Below are 24307 nucleotides of genomic sequence, written 5' to 3' on the forward strand. Positions count from 1 at the left end.
GGTGGAAAAAGTAGTTTAGTTAATGATGGATGAGGTCTGTCTTTTTACCTGAGACTCTGGACTTTATTCTTCAGTGACCTGATTGGCCAGAGGTCAGGATGTTGACAGATTTTGATCTGATACTCTTAACATAATCTTATCCTGTACTACGAAGCAGGATTTGGATTTTGCGAGGTAACTTCAGGGTTAGCTGTGGGTTTTCAGTTCTACGAGGCTGATTCTCTTTTTGCCAGGATAAATCACCGTGGTAACTGATGTTGAACAACTAACCTAAAGCCTATACTACGAAGTCCAGTTTAACTTACCCAGGTTATCTTTTTATTATCTGGTCTGACTAACCCTTACATTGGCCGTCCAGATGACCTGTACTGCAAAGCTGGTTATCAACTAGCTCAGTCAACTCTGGGTTTTCCTATTTAGCCACAAATACGTTCATGCCAAAGAGGCGGGGGTGTTAATTTCCAGAGACATCATCAGAACCATGAATGAAGTAGGCTGCTTCATATGACATAAGATGAAAGGGTACCAAATGTGTCTCCGATTGCGAAACAGTCAGCTGGGAAAGGCTTGAGGCGAAGCAGGCTCACCGCTTATGTGTTTGTCACTTTCTTTTTCATTTTAACCCACACCATGATCTTTTCCTGACCCTAACCAAGTGGTTTTTGTGCCTAAACCTAACCACGCCTTAACCACAGGGCATCATGATGATTTCGGAACGGACTTCGGAACAATGGGTTTAATATGGTCGGAACAATGGGATGTTGAACCAATGGGCTGTCGGACCAATGGGCAGTTCCCCTCTAGAGCAGGTTAGCTATTCAGCATAAGTTGCCACAGTGATTTATCCCACTAAAAAGAGAATCAGCTTCGTAGTACTGAAAACCTAGAGTTAACCTTGAAGTTACTCCAAATCCTGCTTTGTAGTACAGGCCTCAGGTAAGCTACTGGGCGCCCCTAATGTTTTCTTTCGATACTAGGCTATATATGTTGACAATTCAAAATAAAGATTTAAAAACAGGAGCTAGCTAGTTATTCTCAGTACGGGTATCATGGCAAAGACAGAGACAAGAGAAGACGTACATGGAGGGATAAAAGAAGAGAAAACAAAAAAGCAACCAAGCAGGGGATGGATAAGATTCACCTTATCCCGAGCCCCCTGTGATACCTTGTGTGAATTAGGCTATAGGCGCAACTTCCAGCACTGAACCTGGTGTTTTCCTATGGTAATGGTATTGAATGGTGCGCTAACAATATGCTAATTCTCTTTTCTAGAGCGATTTGGGAATAAAACACGAGAAATACGCCACCTGTTAGTCGTCAGACAGTATAATGTGAGCATACCTCTGCCATCTTTGATAGCCATCTCAAAGCATTTGCTGTTCTCCTTTTTAACCAAGTGTGTTAACGATTAGCTTGCCTTATACGGTTAGCATATTGTTAACAGTTAACAGAGCCTACGCTAGCTTACGGTAAACATCCAGCAGGCATTAAGGCAAACATTTTACATATCTCTGTATTAATTTTAGCTCCATGTAAAGTGAGTACCAGTTATTGCTCGTCTCATCTGCCTTAATAACACAATTTATACAGTTTTATCACTGCTGACTTATTAAATCAGACTAGCAAGTGAAACATGATGCTGAATTCAGCAGCAGACCTCAGTCATATAAGTAATATAAACCAATAACTTTAGGCATTCATTTCACATGATATGAAAGAATGACGGCAAATCAGTAACACACTCAGAGTAGCTGACTAAACACTATGCCCAATATACTCTACTCTAATTTAATTCTGCCAACTAGCGGACACATATGTGAATACAGTGTATACCGAATGCTATTTCATCAGTTTCCCCTCTGAAACTAGTGAAATGGTTGCACCGCAATATTGAACGTCTTGAGATGTCAGAAATGTAGGTTACTTGTTAACAGGGCATTACGTGGTCATCTTAATGCCCATTTGACGTGTTAACACAGACCTAATGCTGTGGCATTTTGACAGTCAGAGACTATCCTTTCTATAAACATTTTAAACAAGTTTTTACAAATGATTAACAGTTTACCTCAAATTACTGCTCTCGCGATATAAACATGATATTCTTTCAAATCAGTTTTTTTATTTTATAGCATTTATTTATTCAGTTTGGGGGGGGGGTTCAGTGTCAAACAGAGGTGGTAATACTACATATTAGAGACATTAAGCGGAACTTTTGGCATTATCCACTCACATGATCCCTAAACTGTCCCCTTTGGGTGTAGAGCCACAGCAGCTTATATGATATGTGACAGCACCTGCTCATTCCTCATATGAAAAATTATTAATCTATTTATGAGCAATAGAAAACTCTAAAAATAAATTTGTGCATGAGAGTTTAAAAAAATGATCAAAACTGGTTGTTCTTTCCCACAAAAGCACAAATCAGTTTTGTAGAATAGATGGAATTAGGCACTAGTAGTAAACTCCAGTAAATGTAGATCTTCAAATGTCTTTTAAGCCTCTGCTGTTGATGTTTTAAATCCAAGCTGGAATGATAGTGTTCATTTGTACTTATGAAATCCTGGCTGTGCTGATAGAGGGAGTAGGAGGAGAAAAAGATGAAGCATGTGGGAGTGTGATCTTCTGTCTCTCAGATTTTGGGTTTTTGTTTGTATTTCTTTCCCTTTTTTTCCCAGGCAACACTGTTTTTTTTTCTAGCAAATTTGCCTTGTGCACAGTGGGAATGTGTAGGAGTGGAGGACACGTGGAACAGAGCTCATTTCTGCACCATTCTTCATCTTACTGTTTTCTTTGTTTTTTGCCCTTGTTCTCATCCCTGCTTTTCTTGGGCGAAGACTACACTATGCTAAATGTAGAATACTGTAGCTTTCAAACTTGCTGATGCCCAGTGGGAATGTGATGGTATTGGAAGTTGAGAACTGGAGTTTTTTTTAAATGTCCCAGTCCTATGCTCTAAACAAATGTAGTCACACAACCTGTCGTCCTATTAAGCGCGTGAGTGAAACACTTCACATGCAGGTATCCCGCTAACTGGATGGCAACACCCATGTTAAAAGCATTTTCTGTTACAATGACAATCCGCCATTCTTGTGCTGCATTTTGCAGGAGGTCTGCAGTGTGTGCTCCAGTGTGATTTTTGTGTAGGCCTACTGCTCTAGTTTGGAGACAGTTTAGAGAACGTGAGACAGCAGTCAGTTCTCTGTTAGATAATGTACCCTTATACTCACATATTAATCCACTGACCTTGATGTCCAGGCGTCCGAGTTAATGCCACCCTTCCTGCTGTACTCAAAGATTTCTCAGCTTTATACTTATCTTCTCTTTAGAGCTTGGGTACAGACTAATACCTGGGTTCCAGTGTTTTAGCATGTAACAAAAGCCTTTTCAGCAGAACTGTATGGACGCAGATCTTTGCACATGAAGGAGGTGATGGACTGTGTTATTTTCTTAGCTCTTTCAGAGGTGGATGGTAGTTTTGTGAAGCTAAGCGTGTCCAGTGTTGGTTGATTTTTTTTTCGGCGGAGTAGGTTTAATTCTAGCTTGGCCGTCAGTGGCTATCGCTGTGTCCCTCATATTTGTGGTATTCCCAGAGTATTTTATTCTCATATCACACTGCGTGCAAATCACGTGTTATAACCAAGTCCTCCTTTCCTTCTGTTTTAAAACATCCAAAATGAGTCCAGATGTTTGACTTAAACGCCAACGGCACATTTCTGATTCCTTTCTCCAGTGCCTCCATGTTTGTTTTGATGAACTTCCTGCCAAATGCTGCTGAGTGAGACTTCTGCTGACCTCATCAGTTAAAAAACATCAGCACCATCTGGTGGACCAAAAAGCAATTGATTTTATTATTCTAAAGTTGTATTAAAATGTGTATTTGCAAAAATTAATAATGTAGTAAAATAAAGATACATTGTGTCCTTGTATTAATACAATATCACCACACAAAATATTGCGATACCATGCTGTATCAGTTTTTTTCCCTGAAATGAAGCTGAAGTGACTTTGCTCAGCTTTGCGAAAGCTTGAAACCCAGTCACTGTTGCTGCTTCCTGCTATTTGCCAAGAAAGGGCTTGAACCCACAATTGCCGCTTGTAATTGTTATGTAAATATTTTTTCTTGTTCTGTACCAAATGAACTATGGGTGTGAAAAGCATCCTTAAGCAAGTGCAAATTCACAATAGCTGCAACCATGTAGATAGATAGATGCTTTATTTTCATTGCATTTTAAAACATAATGAAACTTGGCTGTCAGCAATCCACTGCATTTAGAAGCATAAATATATCTATTATAAAAGGAAATATTTTTAAAAATATTAATAGTCATATATACATCATAAAATTACAAACAACAGTTAGAGGAGGGTGGAAAACAGGAGGTGTCTGGGAAGTGAGGGGTCTCTCCTGATGTGTGATGTGTTATTTTTGCAATCCACTATATTAAAAGTATTATACTTATTAGTGAGAACAGAGCAAGCATCAATGATAAACAGAAATGTCATTGATAAGTCAGACAAAACATGTAAGGAGGCGCTGGGGAGGAGACACCCTGAATGAGATTTACCAATTGGTTGCATAGAAAGGAATCATGTGATCTATCAGCTGACTTCCTTCCCTCAATCAGCTGCCCCATCAGTTGATTGGGTTGCTTGAGTTCAGCTGATGTAGCTGTGAGCTGAGCTTGATATCCTGTCCTGTCATAACTATCACTATGCCCAGTTTGTCGAGCAATGCATGTAGTCGTTCATGCATTCACACACAACCTCACAAACACTTGTCACAAGTACAGTGATGCCTCCCTAAGGCAACCAGTTCATGAGATATGATAGGGGACATGGCAAAATGTGTAAATAAAAATAAAATAAATAAAATGTATTATTAAAATGGTGAATGAATGATCTTTATTGTCATTATACTCAGATACATTGAAATTGAGCAAGGTTTCTCTTAGTACGTGTATATGTTTGGGACGTTCCTGGGCACAATGCACAGATGAGGTTGGGATTCTATAAAGAGGTGGTGACCATGTGCCAAACTGTAGGCAGCACTCATCCAAGAGGAAGCTACAAAAATTGCGGATACTAAAAAAAAAACGAGTGCGAGTAAATTTAGGGCTGGGTTTTACTTTCGCTGGAGATACTGTTTACAAACAGGAACCAACAATTGCTGCACAGTATACCTTTAAGGTTCATGCTTTTAAAATTTTATGGAAAAGGTTAGCCTACCAAACTTTAAAAATGAATGCAGTGTTTGGCTTTACCTGTATAGTGTATACAGAATTGCAAAATAAATGTATGAAATAGATTTTTGTAGAAATTTAACCTTTATATATTATATAGGTTTGTTACTGTTTTGAAGATAATAAGGTGACACGGCCAATTTGCAGTGGTTGACGATGCTATTTTAAATTTCACTTTACAGTAAATTACAGGCTATTGAGTTGCATTGCTTTTACAGTGACACTGCATTTCTACAACAGCCATCACAGTAACTTGTTGGCATATGTGAGGTCTTATTATTCAGCTGTAATTTTACTGTAATGTACTGTGAAAATAAAACAGTAAGTTGTAGTAAAAGTAATGCAACTAGGTTCTAGGAATTTACTGGAAAAAGTTAAAAGTTAAAAATGTCACAGTCAAATATTTTGCAGTGCAGGTTAGTGTAATCATACTGCAAGTTTAACTGTGGGGTGGCTGGGTCAAAGGGGAGGTGAAAAAGAGATTGGCTTTCTTACTTTGGTCAACTCAAGGGTATTCCTCTCTCTCTTTCTTTCTTAAAGTAGATGAGTTACAACATGTGTGTATGTGTTATGCGTCAATGTGTTTACGAGTGCCTCTGTCTGTTCACCATAATTATAAATGTTGCCTGCCCATTCTCCTTTAAAAAGAGAAAGAATAGCGCAACAAACTCTGACTCAGCTTCCCCATTCTGTCCATCGCAATTATCTGAAACAACTGTTCAGCCATATACTTACACATGCACACATACACACAGCAAATACACAAACTGTACTTTTCTCAGTCTCTGGTGACAATGGACATCTGTTCACACTGCTCAGCTCTGGTAAATGGAATGTTTGTTTGTACTTGTGCAGGTAAGGCCCAGTTCATCCATATGGGTGAGGAAGTGGATGGGGTGGATATGAGAGCAGAGGTGGGCCTCCTAAAGCGTAACATCCTGATCCGTGGTGAGATAGAGCCTGGCTGCTATGGCAACGAGGCCTGCGCATTCTTCGACTTCGACACTTTCGGCGGACATTTAAAGGTACACTGTTGTTCTAACCTTGTCATTTCCAGAGCAGACACCCAGGTGATTCACAGTTCTGGTTTCCACTAGGGCTCATCCTATGCTATCCACTAAAGTGGAAGCTATTGAAGAAGCAGGTCAAGTCATCCCCTGCCTCACAGTGTGAAATTTTGTCAGGGCCTCAGCAGCAGCATTCCACTAATATTGTTGTAAGACAGAAGACTGATACAGATTCTTTTGTACTGAAGCTGCAGATCGACAATAGTTTGCACAATGTTCCAAATCTTTAAAAATGACCATAGAAAGTACTTATTGTTATTTCAGAGGGCTGTATTCTGGTCAAAGTGGAAAAGCCTATAAGGTAGTATTTTACATTAAGTATCTGCTCACCGTTTAAATTGCTCCTGGAAACCTCTCAGCCTTCACATGTGACTCAACATTAGGTGTGCAAAGTCATCGAGAGGGCCGGATTGGACCCTTTGGCGGGCTGGTTCTGGCCCCGGGCTGTATGTTTGACACCCCTGATATATCTACTTTTGCCCTACCTAATTTTAGTGATCATCAAGTCTTTAGTGGGATCAACTTAGCGTGATGGCCAACCAGCAGATGGAGACATGAAATATAATACTTTTCAGTGTATGTAATGTTCAATTATTGTGTCAAATTAAGAAAAAACATTTTGGCCAATTCAGATCTTTCATTTTAAAGCCATTATCGGCTGATACCAATGACATGCAGATATTATCATGCATCCCTAGTATGATGCCAGAGAACAAGCACTTAGATTTTTATGTCAGAACATCAACAAACACCACTGGCTACTCCGTGAGTTTCATGGCTTTGAAAACGAACGTTTAGGGTGGTTTTAGGATAGGTTCACACATGGTCATAGGCAGCAGTGTTAAGCCAGGCAGGGGAAAGCCAAATTCTCTGAAAATGAGCAATCGTCACTATTTTGGTCTTAGCCACTCCATTTTATCATAAACAACCCAGAAATGGGGCTCAAAGTGCAAAATACTGGACTTCTCCTTTAAGTCAGAGAACAGTGATCAACTTTATGGTTGTATTATCTAGCATTTCTAAGTCATTAATTTAAATTAGACCTACTTTACCTTCACTGAAATATAAAGGTAAAAAAGACCAGGTAAAATCTAGAAATACATTAATAAGGGCTCATTAAGGTACTCAGACCTTGTCCCTGTACCTGTTGACAAATGTAGACAGGTATAAAACTCATAGGTCAAGGTCTTATCTCTTAACTTAATGTTAATCTTCAAAAAGAGGGACTTTATCTATTTTTATTTCAGCTGGTTATTCCATTATTTCATAGCAAAAAGAATTGTGCTGCATAATTTTAAGACTTACTATTATCATCAGTGAATACATTTGCCTACTGTTGAAGTGCATGGTGGGAAAAATGGTAGAAACCTCAGAAAGAGCAGCTGAGGAGGGATCCTCTTCCAGGACAAACAGATGTGATGTCGTCCAAGGAGTCTCTAATGCAGTGGTCAGTCATGTCAATCACTCCGTGAACTTCAGTCAGTCCGTCAAACTACACAACTCTGATCAAATATGAATCAAGATATTCTTTTACTGCATTACCTATTACTCACCTCAGATGTTTTCAGAAATGTATGTTAGTGCATTGTTTAGTGCACTTAACAGTTGGTTTGGCTGGTGGGTGGTGTCCAAAATGGCAGCTAGGTCGGAAACATTCTCATTGTACAGCTAAACAGGACACTCATATATTTCTGAAAACATTTAAAGTGAGAAACAGGCATATTGATAAGTGTTGCCTAGTTTGATAGTTTGACTGCAGTTCACAAGCAGTGACTATCATGATTGACAGCTGCGTTAGAGACTCTTCAGCCCTGACTGGTCATTTTCCTTCACATGTAGCAGACCATTAGAGATGCTACAAGGCAATAGAGTGGCTGCAGTATAATTTTTTTTCACAGGTTATCTGTCTCATTTTATGCTGTGTGAATATGGTGACATTAAAATCCTAAAAAAAGTTATCTTTTATAAAAGTTACCAACTGTAGGCATAAGCACAGTTGATTTAGGTTCAACAATGACCCTGACCAGAGGATCTGGATCAGTGGCAAAGATAAATGGTCATACCTGATTCAGTGAGAAAAAACTTCACTTGAAAAAAAAGAAACATAATAACAGATAAAGGAACAGCCCAACATTTCCCCCTGTATATATGATGATAATAATAATAATGTTAATAATAATGGTAATAATAATAATAATAATAATCTTTATTTGTATAGCATGTTTTAAAACACAGTTAAAAGTGCTTTACTGAACCAGATAAATGAGACAATATGTTATAAAAATTGTGAGTGATTTAAAAGAAGATACTGACTTTGCTAACCTGAGTTCCTCAGGCAGGGAGCTCCACAGCTGCGGAGCTCTAACGTGAAATTCCCAGTTTTGCCTTTGTGACAAGGGGGCTGTGGGAACACTTTAAAGGGTCCTACTTGAGGACCGCAGGCAGCGGCCAGGATCATAGGACATGAGTAAATACATGAGTATATACATTAAATACAAAATCCATATATATATATATATATATATATATATGTATATATATATATATACATATATATGTATATATATATATATATATATATATATATATATATATATATATACATATATATGTATGGATTTTGTATTTAATGTATATATTTATTGCATTTTTACAAAGCATATTAACCATATTTATTTAAAGAACTATCAAATTAAGCAATTATTTTTAATAAACCCTCATCATGAATGTATTACAGCTGTTAGTAAAAGTCTGGGCACCTTGCAGTCATTATTCCACCACATTTGTGACCAAAAGTGAACAAGGAGGCATGTCAAATACAGTTAACAATAAATCACCATTTATTGTGCTTCTACTGTACAAACATGATTATCTAAGTAAATATTTTTACACCAAACAAACAACATTAGTGATAAAATAGCTGCTCATGCATGTTTTGACATTAAAGAGTTGTAACAGTGATCCATTTCAAAAAGGGCTTCCAAACACCGTGGTTGGCATTACACTGCAAATTATTTCTAGAAAGTTACAATATGTAACTGTAATATTTCACCATAAATTACAATATTATCACCTTAAAGATTACAGCTGTGATAGATAACCATATTCAGAGGTTTGTTGTGAAATTCATGTTGGCAATATAGTAATTTTACATAAGTATTCTGCTAAATCACAGTAATATATGGAATTTAACTGTGAAATACAGTAATTCTATGGGAGCATACTGCTAAATCCAATGTATATAAACTGTTAAGTTATAGTTAAATACAGTAACTTTACAGGATTGTACTGTTATATCACAGCAATGCAATGGGCAGAGTTTACTGCTAAATCACAGTAATATGCAGGCATAATTATGTGAAATCACAGTATACAGCTGTCATTTCACAATGATTTACTGTAAAAATGATATTGTAACTTACTGTGAAAGTAAGGCAACTAGTAGCCAGTAATTTACTGTAAATGTACAGGCAAATATTTTACAGTGTAGCGCTAACTCAAACATTTGGCAGCAGCAGTCTTTGCCAGTTAAACAGTCTTTCCCTTTTAAAGTTCAGCATCTTACCGGTTGTCTCTCTGGTCTTTGTCGATACATCAGCTCTGCACAGCTTTACCGTAGATCACACCCACTTAGAAACAGCATCCTTTCCAGGCATGCTGTTCTGTTCTGCACACCGCTTGTTAGCTTCAAAGCTGTTTTTCCTGTGACACTGTATGTGTTGCTTTTGACTAACTAACACTTGAAGTAGGAAAAAAATGGTGGAGAAACTGCTGACATAACTCAGTGGATACTAAATCTATCCATAGCCTTATGGTAGCCAAGAAAACACATATCCTCCTATCATAGCAAGAACTGTTTTCTCTTACACATGGAGACCAGTGTTAATGATGAAAATTCTTTGTTTTTCTTCGTTTTTCCACGACAAAAACAAGACGATGAGCTAAAAATAGATCCTGACAATAATTTTCACTGACGAGACAAGATGAGATGAGACAAAGCATGATGAAAATGTTAGTGGTGGACTGTCGGACACTGAAAGGCCAGAACAGCCGTGCTTGTAATTATCTTCAAATGCCACGAGTGACAGGCTGGTAAACCCCATTTAAGAGTCTCCGCCAGGATATTTTGCTAGCTGCTGAAAAGAAGCGAAGCGAGCAGCCGCTGGCCGATTGACTTTACAGCCGATCTCTGGAGGACTTCTCTCAGGCTGGACTGACTGACAGGCAGGTAGGAGGTTGGTTTATCTGTGACTGTAGTTGTGACGCAAGTAAACAGTCTCAAGTCAGCAGAGTTTTCTCTGACAGAGCCGAAAGTTTAGTTTTAATCACCAGCTCTGTGAGAGGACACAAGTTTAACCCTCCAGACAAACATGCTGCAGATTAAAAAAAGAATTCAGACCTTAATGAAGTTATTTTTCTGCTTCTCAACAGTGAGATCGATAAGTCAGAGTTTACATTGAACCTGGGTACAAATCCTAGTTATCTCAGAATAGTTTTTTGTGTTGTTCAAGGTTGTTAAGATCATACATAGAGAGATATTTGAGCTTTTCAAATGATGATCAGTAAGTGTGTGCTGGTAAATCACCCCTTAAACCTGCCAAAAACTGCTGGAGAAACGATAGTTTTTAAGTGTATAGAAATAATTTGTAGTTGTAGAAAAAACTGTCTAAATGAAATTTTTATACAACCTGTCACCTTGATTCTAATTTCTGATACATGAATTAGCCTCACTGGATTAGTTTTAAGATTTAAAATGTATATATAGAAAACATAATGACTAAAAGTTGACTAAAATGTTGTGAATTTCTGTGGACTAAAAGTATGAACAATAAAAATGACTAAAATGTGACAAAAGCTAATAAGCATTTTTGTCTTAAAACTAAGACTAAATCTAAAATATCTGTCAAAATTAACACAGATGGAGACACTCATGTTTATAAACGGGTCCACAAACCCTATAGAAACAGAGGAGGGTGGGAAGCAACTTTATTTAGTGTTTAGGCTTTGTCTTGATCACGATTATGTCCCAAGCTCAAATTGGTCTTAATTGTTTATGAAAACTGTGGATGGTACCAATGGAACTGTTCCTTACCATCCCCATTTTTGGTCACCCCTCTGTTGGGGTACCTAGCACACAGATCTGGTACTAAAAGGTGGAGCGAGAAACACTGCAGTCTGCTGTTTGGTTGACAGAGGACTGTTACTCTTGCTCAGGGCTGAGTTGTGGCTGCTTTTAAAGCTTATGTAACCAGTTTTCATACCGAGGCAAGTTTTACATACATTAGTAAACTATGACTATTAAATAAAAGGACATGTTGCTACCTCTCGCAGCAGCTGTAGACTAGCATGAGTTGATGACGTGAATCTATTAATACACCTTAAATTCAATAATAATAATAATAATGATAATACATTTTATTTATAGGCGCCTTTCAGGACACTCAAGGTCACCGTACAAAAGACAATAATAAAACAATCAATAAAACATGACAGTCAAAAGATGAAATACATAACGCAATACATAAAACAGCAGTAAAGTGCAACACTGAGGTCATTCCAGTCCAGATTAAAGGGAGTATGCCTGTCTGAAAAGGTGAGTTTTGAGGCGAGATTTGAAAGAGGTGACAGAGTCAGAGTGTTTTATGTCCTGCGGTAGAGAGTTCCAGAGGCGGGGGACCGAGCGGCTGAAGGCTCTCAACCTCATGGTGGATAAGCGAGCTGGTGGGAGGGTGAGTTGAATGGAGGAGGACCTGAGAGTACGGCTGGGTATGTTAATGTGAAGGAGCTCAGCAAGATACTGAGGGGCAAGGTTGTTGATGGCCTTGAAGGTGAGAAGTAGTAAGTAGTATTTCAGTGTGACAACTCTGACTGCTCCGTTAGTTTTTATTGTTTCCCTTTAATGACATACACTTTTAGTATGTTTAGCAGAATCTTCAAGCATTTAATAATATAATATTTTTGACCAGATTATGTGAATTGCACATATTCTAATCCTCAATTGCAGAAAAAAAGTGGAGTGGAGGGTCGTTCCTGTGGGCTATGGCAATGCTAAACCCCTGCTCTTTCCTGAGGACTAAATGCACAAACCCTCTATTTTTTAAATATACCGTAGAGAGAGACTCTCACTCTTACCTGTTCTGTTTTGTTCTGAAAATGTTGGAATGAGACTTCATTCTGTGGACAATAAACGAGGTGCAGACTTCCGTCTGTCACCAGTGATGAAGAAATATTGCGAATGCTGGACAGAGCAGTAAGTGACAACAACCCTGCCCACATTTAAGAGTACTGTCTGTGGTGGAAACAGACCTAGGGTTAGGGTACCTTGTCTGAAAGCTTACTTTTGGCTCCAAAGGTACTAAATTGAAAGTGTTACGTGTTCCCACCTTCCTTTCTTTCACTCCTCTCACCTTTCCTCTTTTCACTTCTGCTTTGTGCAGCTCCTTTCTTCAGTAACCCTTCTTTTGCTTCCATCCTCCTTTCTTTCTTTTAATTTGATAGTTTTCATTCACCAACAGCTGCTATTGAAATAGCCTTTATAACATTCAATCCAACACATCAATATCCATTCTTGCTTTTTTTGCTGTGCCCAATGATTACAGTTATAACTGTTAAGTTATCTTATGTGGGGCAAATAATAACCTGATCATCCTGCAGGCGTGACTGACATCTATCTGCTGTCATTATCAGGTGGAGCGGGGATTCAGGGCAGTTCATATATCTGGGGTGGAGCTGCAGCACATGGGCCAGCAGACAATGGGACATTATCCTATCCATTTCCATATGAATGGAGATGTGGACGAGAGGGGAGGCTACAACCCCCCAACTACTGTCAGCGATCTATCCATCCACCACTCTTTCTCCCGCTGCGTAACTATCCACAGCTCCAATGGACTGCTGGTCAGTTGAGAATTTTTATTTAAGTTTAGTTTTTTCCTGTTTTGACGTGATGTATTTGCAATGAATGTTCTCACAAAAAAAAGTTTGACATTTTGGGAAATACACTTATTTGCTTTCTTGCTGAGAGTTTGAGGAGATGATACTGTAATGCCTACACAGTAAATACAGTATGAAGCCGCAGCCTACAGCCAGTTAGCTTAGCACAACAATTGGAAGCAGGACAAAAAAGCTGACCTGGCTCTGTCTAAAGGTAGGAAAATCCACCTACCAGCACATGTAAAAGCTCTTGGTCTTGGCCAGGTTCAGTGACTTCACAAAGTCATATACAACCATTAATAATAATAATAATAATAATAATAACTTAAAAAAAACAGACCTACATAAAAAAAGTCAGAAATATATATTATCACCATAAGATCCAATGGTTCATGCTGTGTCAGCTGAAAGAGTTGAATGTGTTAAAATACATGGATGGGAGCAAGACACGGAATGGCGACCTGTTCAGAAAAATGGCAGAACAGCTGAACGTGCACACGTCACCAAAACCTCACAGGCAGGTTTCCAGAATATCAGGCACATTAACGATGCAATAAATACCCAAAAACCACTATTCAATGCAACTATCTGCAATCAGCACATAAATGTATCTCTATATCGACTGTCCTGTCACATCTGATGTCAGATCAAAGGGGATTGGCACCGTTTGGCACGTTTGGCACGCGTAATGGAAACCCAACGTGATTTGATTAACACAGCTGTAAACTAATGAGTTCACATCCCTCTCAGCCAACCGCAAACAGCCACAGCATCAGATAGGGAGTATATATTCAGCATCTGTCTGCTACTCTCTTCTGCCATGGCGAATTGAGTAACTCTCATTACGCCTTTGTGCGGCGCATTTAAGGGCGAGGAGAGGGGCTCATTTGATTGGTGTGATGTGAATCGGCTGTGTAAAATCCACTCCACGCCTTCTCTCCTTCCTCTTTCTGACTTGCGCAGGTAGGAGGGACGGAGGTGGGATAGAGGAGTAGCTGCGCTAGCGCGCATGTTGTGCCAAACTTGCAAAATCTGCCTGGCCACATCCAGTTGGCAGGTGCGCTGTGCCTCCACCTCGCCTGGTCTGCGAAACTAGAGGCCTTAGTCTTCCTTCCCATAGTGCTCAGTCAATTGGCAAGGAGTCAACTTTTAGAACATGGATGAAGGAGCTGTAGAAGAACCTTCATGTTAAATTATGTTTCATTTAACAAATAGTTGTCCAAAAACGAATTAGGCTGTAAAAATTCGATGCTTTCACAGCTAATTGCAGTCTTTGTGGGCAATTGTTTCTCCAGTTAGATCTGTGACAGAATCTTTGTGTTAGTGTGAAATACTGTCAGCCCATGATTAGTAAAATTCAACATGTCTGTTTCCTTGCAGGTAAAGGATGTGGTGGGCTATGACACACTGGGTCACTGTTTCTTCACGGAGGATGGTCCAGAAGAGAGGAACACATTTGACCACTGTTTGGGTATGATGGTGCGAGCCGGGACCCTGCTGCCTTCAGACAGGGACAGCAAAATGTGCCGTAACATCACTGAAGGAGCCTACCCAGGATATGTTGCCAACCCACGACAAGACTGCAGGTTAGATGCATGCACTCTTTAACCTCTTCAATCCCATAGAGGATCTCCAATCTCACAGATGGAGATCACAAAATTTTTATCAGGATATGATGTCCTGATATCGTGATGAAAACTTGTATAGACAGTCCTTCTTCTTTTTTATACATCTTTTTCTCTTTTTTTTTTTCTTTTAAACATTGAAGCCTCTTAAATGACATCTAAACATTGCCGTTCAGATAAGGCAAGTGTAAAGTAAAACTCTGGTTAACCCAAATAAAATTTTGTCTTACAGTTCCCGTGGAAGCACACAAGAAAATCAGTGATGTTCAAGGCAAAACAAATCTGTATTTTTAGCACCTAAACATGTTTTAGTTTGGAGATGCAAAGTAGGTATGTGCAGTAACATAGAACTACTGATACAATTCCAGCTGGTCAATACAAACTTTAAACTGACTTCAACTCAGTGCAGACTTGTGTAAAAACTGTCCATCTGGTGGTTAAAGTGTTTTTATCCTGATGTCTGAACTGCAGTGCTGACAACACTTAGTTAACCTTTTTTCTCTTTTTCTTCTAACTTTTCTCAACTTGTACAGTGATGTTGATAGGTTGTCAATGTTGTGAGTCTCCATCCACAAGTGGTCATTTGAATGGACCCCAGGGAAATTGAGCGGGTGTTAAACTCAAATAAAATCACAAATCTGAAAACCTTATTTGCAAAACCATAGACTATGTATGTATTTTTATATACATGCTATGTACAAAACGTTACACAAAAGTCTTGTCTTGAGTTGCTTGGAGAGAGCACCGAAATCATCTATCCATTATCAAGTCAATCAAATGTGAGGGGGTGGTATGTGATAATCCATGCCATTTTCATCAACTTTTCCAGGGCTGGGTCACAAGGGCAGCAGGCTGAGCAAAGTGCTCCGGACGTCCCTCTCCCTAGCAACGCTTTCTAGCTCCCCTTGGGGGATCTTGAGGCGTTCCCAGGCAAGATGAGAAATATAATCACTCCTGGTATTCTGGGTCTCCTCAGGGGCCTCCTACTAGTTGGACGTGCCCGGAATTCGGAACGGGAGGTGCTCAAGAGGGTCCTGATCAGATACCCAAACCATCTCAACCACCTCAGCAGCTCTACTCCAAGCTCCCCCCGTATGTCTGACCTCCTCACCCTATCTCTAAGGCTGAACCCAGATACACTCAAGGGGAAACACATTTCAGCCACTTGTATCCGCAATCTTATTCTATTGGTCACTACCTAAAGCTCACGACCATAGATGAGGGTTGGAACATAGATGGACCAGTAAATCGAAAGTTTTCCCTTCCTGCTCAGCTCCCTCTTCACCACAACATTCCAGTGCAGCGCCCACATCAATACAGATGTCAATCTGCCTATCCACCTCACACTCCATTTTACCCTCACTTGTGAACAAGACCCAAGATACTTGAACTCCTTTGCATAGGGCAGTAACTTTCTCCAAACCGAGAGGGGGCAATCTGCCATTTTCTGGCAGAGTGCCATGGCCTCAGATTTGGAGGTGCTGATGCTCATCCCAACCGCTTCACACTCAGTTGCAAACCATCCTAATGCATGCCGGAGGTCACGGTGTGATGAAGCCAACAAAACCACATCATCTGCAAAGGGCAGAGATGCAATTCTGAGGTCCCCACACCAGACCCCTTCCTCCACCTGGCAGCACTTCAAGGTCCTGTTCATGAATATCTGTTAGTAAAGATAGTCTGTTTTCCCCCCTGCATTCCTCACTTTGAGAGAGGGGCATGTTATGTAAAGAATAAAGATGCACCTCAGAATATAAAGCAGTTAAATACAGATCACATGACTTCTTTTTTTATCTCACCCCACTGCCTCTGCTTTCAGCTGCAGAGTATAATTGCTAAGGCTAGGAGTGCATAATGATGCTGGCTTTCACTGACATGGAGTCATCCACCTGCTCTCCAACATGAGGGAGGGATTTGGGGGAGTTTTTTCTACTTTTTTTTATTTTCTCCCTTCCTCTCCTAATTAATTCGATTACTTACCTAGTAACACACAATGCAATATACTCCTAATGAGGCCTTTTTTTTCCCAATTTGTCTGGATCATTGTATTCTGTAATGGTTTCCAAATCCCATTGTATTTATTACTGTGGTTTAAAAATTCCAATTTAATCAAACATGATTGCACTAACAACATTCCCCGCCTGTAAGATTTATGACAATTAATTTCCACTTAGCTTTTCTTACTCCCTCGTGGCACTTTCTGTCACTTCCTCCATCACTGTTTGTTGCACTAATGAATTTAGTATAACAATAAATTTTAGTCAGATTTGCCAGGAAGAGAAGACATGTAGGCTGCCTGAGGAGAATAAAACTGCCAGTTAATCTTAACCAGATGAATGTGCTAGGTCTAAATGCTTTGCATATTTAGTGAGTGGATAACAGACTCATATTCATAGGCCAAGTGGAAACACCACATAAACATTTACGTGTGTGTGTGTGTGTGTGTGTGTGTGGCTTGTATTGCTACCTTTGTGAGGACCAGTTTCAGTTTTAAACCATCATAGTGAGGATAATTCTATGCTGTGACAACAATTTATCTGCTCCTCATACTTAAAAAGACTCTTTAAAGGTATAGTGTTTAAATTCTTATTTAAAAGGACAGGTTCACAAATTTGTAAGTCTGTCTTATAATAGACAGTAGCTTTGTTGCAGTCAAGAAATTTCCTGTGCAGCAATTTAAAGGGAGGCTCAACAGCAATATGCATTATTACTGCCATTTTTTGTTGCTTTTGCAAATTCGTTAATTTATCCTGATTTTAGTGTTTTGTAAATAAGCTTTATTGTTAGGCTGTAATTAATTGTATTGTTGCTTTTATGACAAAGATGACACAGTTCTAAAACAAATTAAATTATTGTTAATTGTTAAATGCAGAACGCAGAGGGGCAAAGAGACAAAATGAGAGGCGCAGCCCAGAAGCTCATCATGCTGCTGGCATTTGTAGCACAAGGTAAATTCGCAGCACTCCCACAAAAAAAAAAAACAAAAAAAAACATGAACACAGCTGTTGTGGCAGTTGCTTGATATCCCCTGTGCCTGACTTGTCAATGGCACAGTATTGCAGTATTGTGGTTACCATGTCAGCCCTAACAGCCAGAAGCAACAGTAGCTCAGTCCATAGGGACTTGGCTTGGTAAGCTCAGTGTTGTCAGTATGTAAGTAAGTATGTAAGTATGGAGTGTGGACTGGCAACTTGAAGGTGCCAGTTCAACTCCTTGGCAGGGGCCCTTGACCAAGGCATTGGATTCTCAAATTATACCAAGTGCTCTGAATTATGGCTGACCCAGAGTAATGGCATATGTGTGTATTTTGTGTAAAGAGGAGTGAGGCAAAAAGTCGTATTTTAGCCACCAGTTGCATTTTTGTTGACTTACAAAAAAAGACATTAAAATAAAAATTGAATTAAACAATTGGCTATTTGGCTTTGGCAATCACATGGTTAAGATACATTATTTTTAGTACAAAATTCTCTTTTGGACCCTATTTTTGAGACAGTGCAACAACCACTGCATGCAGTGCTCTGACAGTTTAGTATATTCCTAATGTTGAAATTCGGTGTGGTATTTTGGTGCCCGAGACAGAACACACAGTACACATGTAGGAGGAGAGGCACCAACAGATGGGAGGTTCATTTAACCCTATGGGCCCGAACGACGCATAGTGCATCCAAATTCACACCTGGTCTTCTCTATTGATTTTCTCTGCGACTGTGCGTCATAGCAAGAAGCCACGCATATCACTTGAAACAGTGGAATTGTAGCTTTCCGACAAGACCAAGCACTTGTCGGTAGTCCAATGTTTTCACAGCGGAAAAAAAATGATAAACTTACACTAAAATTATGTATAACAGACCTTTCATACAGCTTTGCACACACATTACTCTTGGATGGATTATTCGAGAACGCAGGGTCACACAGAAATACCACATATATCACATGAAAGTGCAGGAGCAGATCTTTCCAGGGATACCACACACATCATTGTGCTGTCATCCCATCACGCTATAAATCCAGATTAATTGTCTACAAAATAAAAACCTGACGAATTTCTTTACAACCCATTATACAGATCTTGTTATCAGTCACTTCATATAGTGAGGAATATCGTATCTTACCACGTCTTAGGCTTGCGTGTGTTTCTCCCTGTCTATCCACACTTGTAGTCCGGCTTTCAAGATGCAAACATCTCCATATTGTCCAGTTGACACTCCATCAAACTTTGTATGACAAGACCAGCCGCTTCACCTTTGCGCACCCAGACAACTGTAGCCTAATTATGCATGCTGACAGGGCCTAGTCACCATATACATTGAGGGGTACAACTTACGAGTAGTGAACCCCCCCCCCCCCCCAAAAAAAAAACAAAAAGCATTCAAACATTCATTTTATTGTTTATTGTTTGTAAACAATGCAATGTTTTAAGATAGCTTTGGCATTAAAAAGTTTTGGTAACATTTCTAGCAAGAAATGTGCATTTTATTTTTATAGTCTTTGTTCTTTGGTCTTACCTGAAATTTTTTGGAATGCAACATTTGCTATGGTGGTTGCTATGGACGCTACTAAACCCATGTACCATGCACATTGTTCAGATCATTGTCTCTGCATTTTGTCACCACATTTTTCAGCACAAAAACATGAAAAGTATCCTTGAGGTTACTATCTGCATACTTTAAGCTACAGAAACCATTCAAATGTCAAAACATCATGGTCTTTAAAGACAACTATGCTTGAATTCAATGCATTTTTTATCTCAGCCTTTTCTAGTTAATGACAGCCTTTAACAGTATTACAATTTAGTTTCCAGCTTTTCTAGCTATGTATTCCAGCTCTTAGCTTCTTTAAGTAATGCAGTTTGGCTTCTAGTTCCTCCAGTTTTAAATTTTTCAGCAGTGCAGTCAATACATTTGAGCTTTCATATGTTTCAGGCAATTTGTTTCATATTTCTGCAATTTCAGCAGTGCTACTGGATTAATTTTAGCTGTCCACATTCACACGTGTTTTCTGCAAGAAATGCATTTTTAGTTATATAATTCTATAGTATTTTTTTTGAATGATATGATCTTGCCCACCCCAACTTGAAAACTGCTGTGAAATTTAGTAAAAAATAAACAAACAAAAAACATCTCTGGTCACTAGAAGAACCTGTGCAATGGACACATTTCATTGTCTAATACTTTAATAGAGTTTAATCAGTCTGGGAGTGAGCGATGCAGAGTCTTGCATGGGAATGACAGAACAATCTGACAGCAAGAGTCTGTAAAGCTGGAGTATATACTGGCAGGGTGTTATCAGAAACAGGTGAACTGAGTTGCTTTGATAAGGTGGGCATGGTGGATGAGAAGAAGCAGGAAAATGTGTGGACAGGCGATAGGCTGGCAGGTAGGTGTGGTAGAGAGGCAGCTGGGTGTCTTTAGGTTAATGCAAGTAAAGTTACCATGGTTTGCTTTAGGCAAAAGAAAAGGGCAAGGTTGTACCTTAAAATGACTTAAAGGTTACACAGCTGTGGCTTAGAAGTACGGCAAGTTGTCCACTACTCTGAAGATCAGCAGTTCAATCCCTAGCTCCTTCAGTCTGCTATGTATGTATGTATGTACAGTACAGGCCAAAAGTTTGGACACACCTTCTCATTCAATGCGTTTTCTTTATTTTCATGACTATTTACATTGTAGATTCTCACTGAAGGCATCAAAACTATGAATGAACACATGTGGAGTTATGTACTTAACAAAAAAAGGTGAAATAACTGAAAACATGTTTTATATTCTAGTTTCTTCAAAATAGCCACCCTTTGCTCTGATTACTGCTTTGCACACTCTTGGCATTCTCTCCATGAGCTTCAAGAGGTAGTCACCTGAAATGGTTTTCCAACAGTCTTGAAGGAGTTCCCAGAGGTGTTTAGCACTTGTTGGCCCCTTTGCCTTCACTCTGCGGTCCAGCTCACCCCAAACCATCTCGATTGGGTTCAGGTCCGGTGACTGTGGAGGCCAGGTCATCTGCCGCAGCACTCCATCACTCTCCTTCTTGGTCAAATAGCCCTTACACAGCCTGGAGGTGTGTTTGGGGTCATTGTCCTGTTGAAAAATAAATGATCGTCCAACTAAACGCAAACCGGATGGGATGGCATGTCGCTGCAGGATGCTGTGGTAGCCATGCTGGTTCAGTGTGCCTTCAATTTTGAATAAATCCCCAACAGTGTCACCAGCAAAACACCCCCACACCATCACACCTCCTCCTCCATGCTTCACAGTGGGAACCAGGCATGTGGAATCCATCCGTTCACCTTTTCTGCGTCTCACAAAGACACAGCGGTTGGAACCAAAGATCTCAAATTTGGACTCATCAGACCAAAGCACAGATTTCCACTGGTCTAATGTCCATTCTTGGCCCAAACAAATCTCTTCTGCTTGTTGCCTCTCCTTAGCAGTGGTTTCCTAGCAGCTATTTGACCATGAAGGCCTGATTCGCACAGTCTCCTCTTAACAGTTGTTCTAGAGATGGGTCTGCTGCTAGAACTCTGTGTGGCATTCATCTGGTCTCTGATCTGAGCTGCTGTTAACTTGCGATTTCTGAGGCTGGTGACTCGGATGAACTTATCCTCAGAAGCAGAGGTGACTCTTGGTCTTCCTTTCCTGGGTTGGTCCTCATGTGTGCCAGTTTCGTTGTAGCGCTTGATGGTTTGTGCGACTCCACTTGGGGACACATTTAAAGTTTTTGCAATTTTCCGGACTGACTGACCTTCATTTCTTAAAGTAATGATGGCCACTCGTTTTTCTTTAGTTAGCTGATTGGTTCTTGCCATAATATGAATTTTAACAGTTGTCCAATAGGGCTGTCGGTTGTGTATTAACCTGACTTCTGCACAACACAACTGATGGTCCCAACCCCATTGATAAAGCAAGAAATTCCACTAATTAACCCTGATAAGGCACACCTGTGAAGTGGAAACCATTTCAGGTGACTACCTCTTGAAGCTCATGGAGAGAATGCCAAGAGTGTGCAAAGCAGTAATCAGAGCAAAGGGTGGCTATTTTGAAGAAACTAGAATATAAAACATGTTTTCAGTTATTTCACCTTTTTTTGTTAAGTACGTAACTCCACATGTGTTCATTCATAGTTTTGATGCCTTCAGTGAGAATCTACAATGTAAATAGTCATGAAAATAAAGAAAACGCATTGAATGAGAAGGTGTGTCCAAACTTTTGGCCTGTACTGTATGTTGAAGTCCTCATGAGCAAGATACTGAACCCCAAATTGCTCCAGATGGCCGTTCCATTGGTGTGTGAGTGCATAAAAAAAACAAACAAACAAAAAAAAAAAAACCCGAGTAGGAGTAGGTGGCACAATGTATGGTAGCCTCATCCACCAGTGTATGAATGTGTGTGTGAGTGAAGGCAACTGAAAGAGTAAAAAGCCCTTTGAGTGGTCAGATGACTAAAAAGGCGCTATACAAGTGCAGGTCTATTTACCATCCATCCATTCCCGGGAAAAGACCTGTGTTCTGTGACCCATCCACTGCCCCTGCCTAACTCCTTACTTGTTCGGGACCACTTTTTTATGTACTCCCATCAGTGCATTGGCCACATGATTGCAGCCCTCTAAAATATATGTGTTATACACAAATAACTGGCTCATGATTACTGGGGATATGTAGGAATTTGGTTGCACTAAATTTCTAGGAAATTGTATGAACAGTGCATGAGAACAGCCTGACTGGGAAGAGCTCAAAGGTCAAGGACACCAGAGACCATCATTGATTAAAGGCAGAAATTGGCATTGAAAATATAAAACCAGCTGTTTTCCTGTGATCAAAATTGCCTAATTAGGTCACATGATGACAACTGATAATGAAGACAGTGAGATGTGATTGAAAACCTCAGTAAAAGCTAGTGAGTGGATCTTGAGTTAAAATTTTTATTTGTTTTTCGCTCTATTATTTCCACTGACTTTCAAGCTCAGCCAAAACAGTAATTTTCTAAGCTGGTATCCCTTTCCTCTTTGATATTCTGCCAAACTTGAGATTATTTATCCAAACCAGTAAGATCTTAAAGTAGAGTAACTACAAAAATATAAACACAAGATGAACTTCTTCTCCATTCTTCTCGATTGAAATTGCCAACATCATAATTCCTGTCACTGCCGGAATTGAAGTTCAAGTTTAATTTAGTTGAGCTTTGAGAGCAAAACCAGATGCATATTCAATGCAGTGTGCGTTGCTTTGGCTTAGGCAGCTGCCCAGGAGAATACAGCCGAACCTTTTCATGGAAATAATAGGCAGTATGCAACCCCCCACCCACACCCCAACAACCAAAATAAACTGATCTTTAGATGAACAGCACTCAGTCAGCTGTGGTTTATCTTTGATTACAGTCGCCGTCTTTCTTGTAGGATTTTTTTTTTAGAGCTGTCATTTTGTGACAAATCAATAAATCTAATTAGGCACAGTAAAGCTGTCTGACAGATATATTATGTCAACATTCTCCAACTTTTTCATTATAACCTGAAATGTAGTTTCCCCTCCCTCAAGCCAAATCCATGTTACAGTATCGGCATTTACTTTACAGAGACTTCCATGGAAATGATTCAGTAGTGTCTGGAAGTGTACCAGCATGTTTGAATGATTCCAGCTTGTGTATGACCTTTACGCTGTGTCATACTGCTAAACCTTTTACATCATATTGTTACATTCATCACTTTCAGTCTGACAACAGATTCATTTTAATGCAGCAATCATCTCTGCATAATCACTGTCAACCCATCATACATGGTTTCTCTAAAAGAGACATTCTGTCTGCTCTCTACTATCTGTCTCTGTTTGACATTCTTCCCGCTCATCCTCTATGACAGACAACACATCAGAGAGTCTGAAGTACACTGAACCTTGAGTAGGGCTTGTTGAGACCTTGATTACTCCAGAGCTAATTCCTTTCTCATCCAAACAGAGCTGCTGTTGAATAGAGAAGCATATGCCTTTGTTAAAACCCAGATGCGGCACCACAGACAAGAAGGACCGTTTGTAATGGCCTTTAAACCCCCTGCAGAACACTGCATGAAAATGTCACGCATTGCTGATGCAGCCAGTGTAACCTGGGCATTACTTAATACACACATTTTGCAAAGTGACATATTTCTGTAAAATAACAAGAAACGTGTTTGGAGAAATTTTATTTGATGTGTACTTTGAGTTGTTAGTGTCCCTTCAGAGGGAATCACCTTGTTGTTTACAAATACTTCCGGGTAGAAAACCAGCGGAGTTTAGCTACATATATATATGCGTATCTCACATTTTTCACGTCACTATATCACCGTTTAGACTAATCTGGTGTTTGTAAAGTCTATAAACACTATGATTGAACAAACATTACTATCACGTTCTGAAATTAATAACATGGTTATCGTAGATTAGCGGGGCTAACCGTTAGCTGTTAGCCCCGTTAGCAGTGTCTGT

General features: G+C 39.6%; 1 protein-coding gene across 2 annotated transcripts in view; it reads left to right on the plus strand.

The window, feature by feature from the left end:
• Positions 1-24307, plus strand: part of LOC125904965 (cell migration-inducing and hyaluronan-binding protein-like) — a 430780-nt gene that overhangs the window by 327508 nt on the left and 78965 nt on the right. For both annotated transcript variants that reach the window (XM_049602687.1, XM_049602695.1), the window contains 3 exons: positions 6096-6265; positions 12995-13204; positions 14621-14826. In XM_049602687.1, the coding sequence (XP_049458644.1) occupies positions 6096-6265; positions 12995-13204; positions 14621-14826 (586 nt within the window). The remainder of the gene's footprint in view (positions 1-6095; positions 6266-12994; positions 13205-14620; positions 14827-24307) is intronic.

This window comes from Epinephelus fuscoguttatus, linkage group LG2 (genome assembly GCF_011397635.1).
Source record: "Epinephelus fuscoguttatus linkage group LG2, E.fuscoguttatus.final_Chr_v1".
In the NCBI taxonomy this organism is placed as follows: Eukaryota; Metazoa; Chordata; class Actinopteri; order Perciformes; family Serranidae; genus Epinephelus; species Epinephelus fuscoguttatus.